The sequence below is a fragment of the Bubalus bubalis genome, chromosome 15, assembly GCF_019923935.1.
Source record: "Bubalus bubalis isolate 160015118507 breed Murrah chromosome 15, NDDB_SH_1, whole genome shotgun sequence".
NCBI lineage: Eukaryota > Metazoa > Chordata > Mammalia > Artiodactyla > Bovidae > Bubalus > Bubalus bubalis.
The window spans coordinates 38,459,434-38,470,651 of record NC_059171.1 but is presented as its reverse complement, the minus strand read 5'-3'; the positions used below and the strand labels follow the sequence as shown (position 1 = coordinate 38,470,651).

At 43.5% G+C, this 11,218-nt stretch overlaps 1 protein-coding gene across 1 annotated transcript in view; it reads left to right on the top strand.

The window, feature by feature from the left end:
* Window positions 1-2,074: 2,074 nt before the first annotated feature.
* Window positions 2,075-11,218, top strand: part of ZBTB10 (zinc finger and BTB domain containing 10) — a 30,408-nt gene continuing 21,264 nt past the window's right edge. Inside the window, exon 1 of the mRNA XM_025265204.2 lies at window positions 2,075-3,166. Coding sequence (XP_025120989.2) covers window positions 2,198-3,166 — 969 coding nt within the window. The 5' untranslated portion in view covers window positions 2,075-2,197. The remainder of the gene's footprint in view (window positions 3,167-11,218) is intronic.

The window sequence follows — 11,218 nt, the reverse complement described above, 5'->3', positions numbered from 1 at the left end:
ACACATGTTGTAACACATACTCTTTATTAAATACATATAACGTTCCATTAATATATAAGGTAAAAGATTAAAGCCTCTTAACACATGATAATCTACAAACATAGAGTTGTGTGTTTTTCTCATTTTTCCCCATGCACATCCTGACATACATTAATGTAAAAAGTAACATGTCCTTTTTTTCCCTACTCAATAATTATCTTGAACGTATTTTGAATGTTTGTGATTAACCTTTTAATATACAGTTTTAATTTCTGTAATTTACTGAGTTATTTGTTTTATTTTTACGGTACATATACTGTTTCATTTAGTCCTCTTAACATATTTATTAAAAGAGTAAAAAGCTCCTCCATAGTTTGAGAATATTTTTTCAATCTGAAATAAATTTGAATAAAAATGACTTAAGATTTGTTTCACATTACTTTTAACTTTTTTGTTTTTAAAAGTTTATTTCACGTTTCAAAGTAAAATGAATCTCAACACTTTAGAATTTGCTAAATTTAGCACATTAAAAAATATTTTAAAATACGAGTATAAGGGCTCCAAATTGGAAAATCTTTTTCTGAACAAGTTGACTACGATTATTATTGTAAGAGTTTCATTTCCAGCTCCATCTGTTCTTCTAATCACTCTAAATTCCATGTGCAGGGTAAACAGTTAAAAAAAAAAAAACCCAAAGTCTTAAAAATCAATTCTTGTCTTAACACACACGCTCTTCGGAGTCGCACGCAGCGTCTGTGTGAGCCGACTCCTCCCCACTCTTGGGGAAAACCCTGCCTAATATTTATAACGTTATGACATACTGTAATACTCACAAGGTGGTTGTAGAAGTATAAACACGACTGGAGCTATCTGATTGGCTGCTGGTGATGTAACACCCATGTCAATACTTCCCACTGAACGCACGTGTTCGACCTTTTATTTAAATTTCCATTTCATCACAGCAATAAGACACTCGGGGCGGTGCATTTTCTGTGAAATGATTATCGCCCAGAGGTGCTGCATCGAATACACAATGCAGCAGACGAGGAGGTGCCCGCGGTTGTAACCTCCTCGCGCGAAAGGTACAGCCTGGTCCAGTCTTTGTGAAGGAACAAAAATAAGTTCACTTCCTCGGGCACCGTTACCCCCCACCCCCCACCCACCCCACCTCAGCAAATGACAAGACTGGAGAGCAGCTCCCACCATTACAGTTATTTCTCAAAGTCCCAGGTGAACTCGTGGCGAGGGAAGGAAAATGTTCGTCCCGGGCGCGGGTAGGTGCGTGCGGGCAGCGGGGAGGCGGCCAGACCTGACACTCGCCAGCTGTTTGTCCTCCGCGGAGCCCGGCCCCGGCCGCACACGCCCGCCCCCTCCCCGAGACCCCCCAGCCCGCCGCCCGGCCTTTTGTCCCCCGCCCCTCGGCCGACTTCCTTCCCCCGCGGCCGCACCCCCGCCCCCAGGCCGGAGGCGCGGCCCGGCCCCTTTCCCGGTCCCCAGGCGCCCCCACCCCACCCCAGCCCAGCCCCAAGCCCAGCCCCCTCCCCCCGCCCGGCCCCCACCCTTTCCCCCTCCAGCGGTTACTGCTACCCCGGTGCATTGTGGGCGCACGGTCCGTTGTTCATTTGCCATTCGACCTCCGCCAGGGCCTGGTCGGACGGAAACGCTCCGCCGGCTTTATTGTCGGTTCGTTATGTGGCGGAGCCCGGCAGTTTAACGTGCCTCCCACCCTCAGCGCTTCGCAAGCCGGCAGCCGCGTCGGGACTCCTCGGCGCGCCGGAGGAAGGATATCTTGTTTGGAGGGTCGGTGTGTGCGCGCGGCTTTAAAGAGGGGGCAGCGGAGGGTCTCCCCGCACTCCGCCTCTCAACTTCGAAGGCCCCACGCGCGCCGGCTCGCTGCTCACCTCTCCGCCGCCCGCCCCCCCCTTCTCCGCGCGGGACGCTGCCCGGAGCGCCGCGGGGCGGGGGTGGAGGACGAGGAGGCGGCCGGAGGCGGCGGCCCGGCGGGCGGCGGCGGCGGCGGCGGCGGACGCGTGAGGCAGCCCCGGGGAGCGAGCGCGAGCCGGGCGGCCGGGCGGGAGGGCGAGGCCGAGCCCCGCGAGACCGGAACGCCCGCGGTGGGGGCGGGAGCGAAGCGGAGGGGGAGCGGCGGGGAGCGCGCGGGACGCGGCCCGAGGCCGGGCGCGAGCCGGGGCACCGGGCGGCGGCGGCGGCGCGCGCCATGTCGTTCAGTGAAATGAACCGCAGGACGCTGGCGTTCCGAGGAGGCGGGTTGGTCACCGCCAGCAGCGGCGGCGGCTCCACGAACAATAACGTTGGCGGGGAGGCCTCGGCTTGGCCCCAGCAGCCCCAGCCAAGACAGCCCCCGCCGCCAGCGCCGCAGCCGCTCAATGGGCGGGGGGCCGACGAGGAAGTGGAATTGGAGGGCCTGGAGCCCCAAGACCTGGAGGCCTCCTCCGGGGCTGCCGCCGCCGCCGAGGAAACCAAGGAGTTGCTGCTCCCCCAAGACGCGGGCGGCCCCACCTCGCTGGGCGGCGGTGGCGCCGGGGGCCCCCTGCTAGCGGAAAGGAACCGTCGGACTCTGGCCTTTCGAGGCGGCGGCGGCGGCGGGGGGCTCGGCAACAATGGCAGTAGCCGCGGCCGCCCCGAGACCTCGGCGTGGCCCCTGAGGCATTTCAATGGGCGAGGGCCGGCGGCCGTGGAACTGGAGCTGGACGCGCTGGAGGGGAAGGAGTTGATGCCGGACGGCGCGTCCCTGAGCGACAGCACCGAGGACGAAGAGGAGGGGGCGAGCCTGGGCGACGGCAGCGGGGCGGAAGGAGGCAGCTGCAGCAGCAGCAGGCGGTCGGGCGGCGATGGCGGGGACGAAGCGGAGGGCAGCGGTGTGGGAGCTGGAGAAGGAGAGACTGTCCAGCACTTCCCGCTCGCGCGGCCCAAGTCCCTAATGCAGAAGCTCCACTGCTCCTTCCAAACCTCCTGGCTCAAAGATTTTCCCTGGCTGCGCTATTCCAAGGATACTGGCCTTATGTCTTGCGGCTGGTGCCAAAAGCCCCCCGAGGACGGAGGAAGCGGGGATCTGCCCGCAGTGGGGCACGACGAGCTTTCGCGAGGGACCCGCAACTACAAGAAAACCCTCCTCCTGAGGCACCACGTCTCTACCGAGCACAAACTCCACGAAGCCAACGCCCAGGTACGATATATGTTGCTCCTGCTTTTTCAGATCTTTGGGGGAAAGGTTTATCAGCTAAAACTCACTCTCCTGGGTGAAGAGATCGTTCCTGTTGGGAGAGAGGTGTCGGGAACTTAGGCGTGGGGGATTCGAAAGCCTGGGAATAAGTTTTCAAAAGTTAACCGGGGGAGTTGGGGGGAGGGGGAGGAATGACAATTTTCTAATCGTAGCGCTGAATTTCATTTAATTTTTTTCATGACTCAGATTTCTTTGCCCGTCAGATTGAATCAGAAGGAAAGTTTAATAAGCGAGGTTGAAGGTTTTAACCCTGTAAGGTTGGCTTTGTGGTTACAATGTTATTAGCTGTGATTTTAGAAAAGCTGCTTTAATGTTGGTAGTCTTTTAGCGTGCTGTTGGAAGTCAAATCTGGTAACTTTTTGAAGAATGAATTAAACTCTTTCCTTAACCTTTGACGCTACTCCTTTTAGGAGAACATCCAACCGAGAAAATTCTTTTTATCATGTCAGGGTAATGTGAAATATGAGAGTAGTATGTAAATGTAGAGGAAGCTATTTGGATAAGACTTCGTGAATGATTATACTAAATTCATCTCCTTAAAGTTTTTGTTGAACTTCTCTTTCCAAAGGTATGCTTTTGGTAAATTGTGGTAGTTTTTACTGCTTCCTTCTCTCCAGATTTCTGTGCTGAGATTTTCTGTAATCCCCTTTTTCAAAAAATTTTCATATAAATGTAGTTTACTTTAAACTTAGGATATTTGAAATGTTGACTGTAAAGTTACTTCTACCAACTAGTTGATTCGAACTGGTAGAGAATGTATTTACCAAAACCATAAGTTCTTAGTTATAAAACAGGTAAATGGTACTTCTTAAATCTTGTCTTAGTATTTCTGGACAAAGATAATATTCTTATCATTTTGATAATCTCTTTCCAAGCCAAGCAGATGTTAATCAGTCCTCCTAAGACAACCTGTGGTTGTGGATGGAATTCATTCTTTTGTATCGGTAGCCAGGCATTGATTTCAGAAAGTCACCTTTCAGATACTAGTCTCTTTGTGTGTTGGAGTGATCTTGCTGTTTAGAACACTTTTAGTGGAGTTAATTAGGCACTGTCTAATAACCCCGTAGCCCAGAAATTTCTCAGAAGTTTAGACTTTAACGTTAAGGCATAGGGTTGTTTTTCTGAGGGGGGCAATGGCAACAGTTTTTTCACAACTTTTAGTTGCCTAAGCCCTACAAGGAAGGTCATTTAAAGATGTAAGGCCCGGAAAGGTTAAGTAAATTGTCCCAAGTCTTACAGTTCTTGGTTAAAAATGAGACTAGCCTTTATAAGGAATGTTGCAATGGAGGAAGGAAAAAAAAGGTTTTGGAGTAAATCTAGGTTCACATCTCAGCTTTCTGCAGTTACTAGCTTTGTGAGCTTGGGCATTGGAGTGCCAGACTTGTCTTCTGTATGCCAAACACAGATGTGTTTGATGTTATTTTGGCAAGTAATTATTCTGTTCCCATTTTACAGAAGAGGAGTCTAGAGGCTTCAACGCGTTATATATTCCTGAAGTTAAGTAGTGTGATGAAGTGGAGGGCTTGTGAAAATGAAAGTATGCTTTTCTAAGTGATGAGTTGGTTATTTAGAAAAATCTAAAAGGACAATCAAACTGAATTTTTTTAATTCAGTGGATCAGTTACTCTTCTTCAGTGTAGTCTGTGTAGGTAGATCTGAATGGGAGTGCAAATTATTACAATTAGCTGCTTAGTGAACCTGAAATCAGAGGAACAGGGAATTAGTTGGATAACCTTATGATAGACTTAGCATGGTGTATTCCTCTCCCCTAGGCATATATCTGGATTAGGGAATTCATCCCTAGGTAAAACCTTTTCTAAACTTAATCCCTGAATTATCCCTCCCTTACCCTTTGCCCCCTTGAAACTCCCTTTTTACAATATAATCTGCAGACCAACTTCTTTCTCTTAGGACATTATATCATTAGACTGAGAATAATACAATTTAGTAAGTCATTCCTGTTTGTCTAAGGCTATTTATTGGTTCCCTTGATTGGATTTTGGATGTTTCCACTCTGAACTGATCCTAATCATTTCTATTTTCATTCTAAGCTTAGTTTGGGGGTATTACCTTGTAATTGACCCCAGGTACCACCTATAGGATCTTTTTGTCTAGTTAATACATGAGTGACAGGTTCAAGAACTGACTTATTTCTTCTTATGCACAAAGTTAACTTTTTTTTTTTCATTGCCCTGCAGCTTTTGATTACCTGCAGGAGGCAGTATAACACAGTCTGTAAGAGCATTCTTGAGCTTAAAAGTAGGGGGACCTGAGTCCTAACCCTCTTTCTTGACAGGCAAATGAGTTAACTTCCAGTTTCTTCATGTATGCAAAGTGTATATGCCAGCACCTAGTCACTTAGTAAATGATAACCATTATTTATTATCACCATTACTTATTTTCTTTGGAAATAACTATAATTCTGTGGGGTGGGGGGAACTGGTACTTCATGTCTCAGTGGTACCAGTTTTCTCAGTTTGCAAGCCACTTAATCTCATGGAATCACTCTTGATTCTAGAGAACAAACCAGTTTTTTTTTTCATGCTTTTAGAGACTTTGGCCATTCAGGTTCTTTGAACATTCTCATCGCACATGCAGTTTTTCTCATCTTCATGAAGAATATTTTGCATGAGCTTTCTCCTGCCTTAAAATTACTGAAATAGTTTTGTAGTTCCTCAGACAAGTTTGAAATTGGGACTCAGTTCACTCCCTTTATCCCCCCTCCCCACTTTTTTTCTTTAATTTTAAGGAATCTGTTTTTTGTGAGGAGTTTAGCCAAATCTTAGTATGTGAATAAGGGTGACTTTTTCTTATGAATTCTGTAAGGGGAAAAATCATGGTGGTGGCCAAGAGACTGGCATATTCTTTTTTTTGGGGGGGGGGTGCGGGGAGCCCTGCCTTGCTACTTGTGGGCGGAATCCCTGACTAGGAATGGAACCTGTGTCTCCTGCAATGGAAGTAACCACTGGACTGCCAGGGAATTCCCAGTGGCCCATTCTTAAAACCTTTGATAGTCTATTATTTTGATGTTGATTGTTAAGGATTGCTCATGCAAGAAGTCTGCAGATGCTTTCAGAATCTGTTCTGCAGCGTTCTATTTCTGAAAGATCCTTGTATTTTATAAGGATGTAAGGGACAGCATATAATTTTCTATTTTGAGTAACAACTGACTATATATATCTTGAGGGTCTGGTTCGGTGATTAGCTTATATAAGGTTTAACCATTTGGCCCAGAGGACTTTAAAATTGCTTTAATAACACTGATTACCACTGTATCTTGGTTCAGATCACTTTCTACCCAGTTGGGAAATTTTCATCACCTAAATCACACATTCTGTCAACTCTTTCCAGTTTAGTAAGCCTAAAACATGTGTTCAAGTGTGTTATTGTTATAAACCTAGTTAACCTTTCCAGAAAGTACTTAATTTAGATCAGTGATCTTCTAATTGGAATATGTTGGTGAGCAGCAAAAGCAAAGGTGAGACAGAGCTACCAGCCTTCTTTGCAATTGGCAAAAATTAATTTTTTTTTTTTGAGGATTTTGGAAGAAAGACTGAAAGCCTTTCACTGGGAAGGAGAAATGGATATTACAAACAACCACAGAGCCTACAATCCATTAAGTAACCAATTTGTATAATATTTATATAGGTTCTAGCAGTCATTTATTGTGTTTTTAAAAGCAGATTCCTTTTCCCTTGTGTTTTTGATTATACTTTATAATGTGTCTAGGGACTTCTTTCTCCCTCTTAAAATATACCTATTAGGTAGATTGCAAGGCACTGAAGATAAGCCTATGTAAATAAGACATTTTTCTGACCTCTAGAAACTTGTACTCGAGTAAGGAGAGAGAGACATTGCAGTAAAATGATACCTACCATGTTAGCAATATATTCAAGTTACAGTTAAGATAACTAAAGGAAGTTGTCATCCTATTTGTGAAGGTTGGGAGAAGCTTGTAGAATTGGATCCTAACTTGTGTTAAATGATAAGTGTTGAAGAGGGGAGGGCATTCTAGGCATTGCAGTTGGTAACAGCTTGAGCATAATGGAAATTGATGCCTTGATGTGTCTGAGAAGTAGATGATTTAATTCAGCAGGATGAAAAATCAAGTTTGAGTGGGTAGACTGCAGGTTACGGATGATCCTTTCATGTTGAAATGATTGTATTTTTTCTGTTGGGCAAACCATTTAGCAGTTTTAAGCAGAGGAGAACCACGATGAAATATGTGTAAGTTGATGTGTAGAAGCACCTGTTGGTATGTATGTGGTTTTTGAGGAGAGCTGGTAATAAAGCATATTTTTGGCACATAAAATTGGCTGGAAGTTGTAATCACCTGAAGACATCTACCCCAGACCTATAGATTTACAATTTCTGTGGATAGTATTAATACCTAAATTGCAAGAGAAAATGTCATCACTCAAGGAGATCAGAGAAGAGATACTGATTTCAATTTGTCAGTACTACTAGCATACATTTATTTGGCATGCTCACTGTGGCCTTGTTTGTCTTCATACTAGAAACGGAGTTTGAGTTTTAGAATTTGGGTTTGTAAATGGACATTGATCTTTTTATTCTTTCAGTATACCATTCCAATGGGTTGCTGCAACAAAAGATTTTTATGTTTTTAATGCTTTCATTTTACACTTTGTGTTTGAAATATCTTTTTTTCCTACTAAACCATTTATCAATTCTGGGTAGGGACTTAAATACTTTTAAGTACTTGTTTTTTTTTTAAACCAGTAACAGTTTCTAATCATTTGTGGATTGACTACAGATAGCTAACTGCAGCTGAATTTCTCTCTCCCCCTGTCCCTCTCAGAAGAGTGGGGAGACTGGGTAGTGTGATCTTGGGTTTTCTACAGTAGCTGGTGTTATCCAGTTCTCCCAGCTGGAATGCTGTGAACACCCTATGATTTCCCTCCACACCTCTGCCTCGAAATCTAATTAATCACTCAAGTTTGGATTTTACTTTAGAAAATTTCTGGGCTCTGCCTCACTTCCCCTCCCCCCATCACTGTTAGCTGTCTTAAGTAGTGAATGTCCTTGTTTGCTGTAGGTGTGCTGCACACCTAACAGTGGCTTGCCCTGGTCACACATTTCCAGTGTCATCCCCTGGTAATTACCCTCCACTTTGCTACCACAGTCATCTCTTTATCAGTTAATTCAGTCAGATGATTCTAAAGCTCTGTAGGTACCTATACCAGTGGTCCTTAATCTTGTGCAGGATTCAGGTCTCTAGATAATCTGGTGCAAGTTATAGACACTTAGCTCCCAAAACATTAAGAGCATATTTACATTTCTTGGGCTTTTTTGGGTCACCTTGAAGTTGTTCATAAATCTCGAATTGTGAGGATGTATACATCCTTGGTTCTTTTTCTCTGTCTCATTTGCTTAGACTCTCAGCCTCTCCTTCCACTCTTGCATCCTTCAAGGCTCTGCTCAGATATTTGTTTCAAAAAAAGATCTCACCCAACCCCCCAAAAAAACTCGATTAGGTGCACCACCTCTCTGCTTTCTTAAAGCTCTTCAGTATCTTAAGAATCTTGCTCAGTATTACACTTCAGGCAGGGAACTAAATCATTTTGGGTTCCCAGTGTAGAACCTGTCTGATACAGTCATTCACTTAATGCTTATTAAATAAGTGAGTAAAGTCAAGATTTTTCAAGCTTTTAGCAGCTTTTTCTCTGATTAAAATATTTACTTTTGGCCTCTCTGGAAATAAATTTGAAGATCATAAACGAGGATTTTAACCAAATGTATGCTTCTATATTTTCTTAATTTTGGAAGAGTTAATTAAGGTCTCTAAAAATAATTTTACTTATGGGCATCTCCACAGATAAAAATAACAGGAGACTTTTCATATTTATAGAATCTTCGGGGTAACACTTTTTTTTATTTTTTTTAAATCTGAATGTCTGTTTCCTTAGTCTCCTTGTTTATCTAGTTTAATGCTTGGCTAAGTTGCGTTTTCCTTTTTGGGAAAGGGAATAGAAACTTTTCCAACTAGTCTTTAAAAAAAATCAGTTCTGGAAATACTTAAACCTTTTTATCAGTGTATTTTTATCAGTGGTATCTCATGTTTATCAATATACTAAGAATGGACATAGAATGTTAAAGAGGGAACCGGAGAGACAGAGATGACTTGAGTTCTTAGGGACCAACTGTTATTTTTGTCTTTAGTAACTAGGAATTTATTTAGTTTAGCAAGTAATATTGGCAGTTTAATTTAGTGCTTATCTTGCTTTATTTTACCCATATCCTCAAATAATACTCCCCTTGTAGAGTACATGTACTCTTGACTGGTAAACTCTTCATTGTGAAGAGTATATATAATATGTGCTACAGAAACATGGCATAGTGCTCTGATCAGTACTGAAGGAGAAATTGCTAGGGCTGTTTGTAGCATGTAACATTACTATTCTATTCTGTTATTCAGTAGTAATGAAGAAAAATAGTTGTTGAATAGTGTGTTTGGCTTGTATAGCTTGTGTCAAAAGTGGAATGGACAAATATTTTGGTGGATAGGCTTTTTTTGTCTTTAAATTATTTTTAAAAATTAGGACATTTGGTATGATAATGGCAGAGAATGACAGAAATTGGGACTGGCCCAGAAATTTCAGAACACGGTGACCATGGCCTAAACTGACTGCTATGACATAGCCACCTCCTTCTTAAAGGGTTTTGAACTGCTTAATGCATAAACTTGAAGCACTTCTTGACTTGTAAAGGCTCATTCACTGCTTCCACAGACACTTTACCATGTACTGCCAAACTTTTTGCTCTTACTGTTACTACAATATCTGTTGGAACTTTGAACCAAATGAGCTTTGCTGGGCAGATATGGCATGCACAGCAAAGCTTACTTTTAAGCCTGCATCATAGAGCAATGTAGTTTGGAAATTTTCTGTAGTGAGTAGAGAGCATAGGCAAATTAATAAAGCATCTTATTTAGATAGCCTCATAAACAGTATGATGGGTCTATAGAAAATTATAGCAGTAACAACTTTAGACATTTTTAGTATTCATTTAGTTTTCTATATAGAGTCCTAAACATTTCCCATCCCTTTGCTAAGTAGTTGGAAACATCCCAGCATACTGGTTTTATATACAAGATATACAAGATAAAATATCTTTTTGCCTCACTTCCTTTCTTCCAGCCCCCAGAAGCAAAAATTTGGGACTTAATCGTGAATTACTTGATTACTTTACTCCATCTGTAGCTGTTAGCAGTTTTTGCTTACGATTGGGTGTCTTACTAGGAGAAAATAACTGATTTCGAATATGGGACATTTTGGTATGATAGAGCAAGAGTGGGGGGGGGTGGGGTTAGAGTGTAAGTGTAATTAATGATGCACTCGAGGCCCTGGGAAGTGATGGGATGCTGCCAAGGGTCAGTTGGAAGTGCAAAGGGAATTCTCTGCTTCCTGTGCTTCATTCTGTAGTAATCGTATACTCCAGATTTGCAGGATTATCTGTAGTGTTCCATTATTGCTGTGAAATACTGATGTGTCCTGGAATTCTGGCATTTTTATTCTGTTTCAGTTGACGTCTCATACATGGAAACAACACAAAAATTCTTAGATGGATCATGTGATCTGGCTTAGTTTCAGGATTATTATATGTGTGACCTGCTGTATTCAGAATTCAGAATGGAACCTAATGTTTGTGTGATTAAACTATACCCATGAAGAAGTTGCTTCCCAGGTGATGCTAGTGGTAGAGAATCTGCCTGCAGTGCAGGAGATCCAGGTTCAATCCGTGGGTCAGGAAGATCTCCTGGAGGAGGGCATGGCAACCCACTCCAGTAATCTTGCCTGGAGAATCCCATAGACAAGGGAGCCAGGTGGGCTACACAGTCCATAAGGTAGAAGAGAGTCGGATGTGAAAAGAGTTGACACAGCTGAAGAAACTGAGCACAGAACAGCACACATTATGGGGTTAAATGGAGATGTGGGATTGCTTGGAATCTCACCACCATTTACAGTGCTGCTGCTA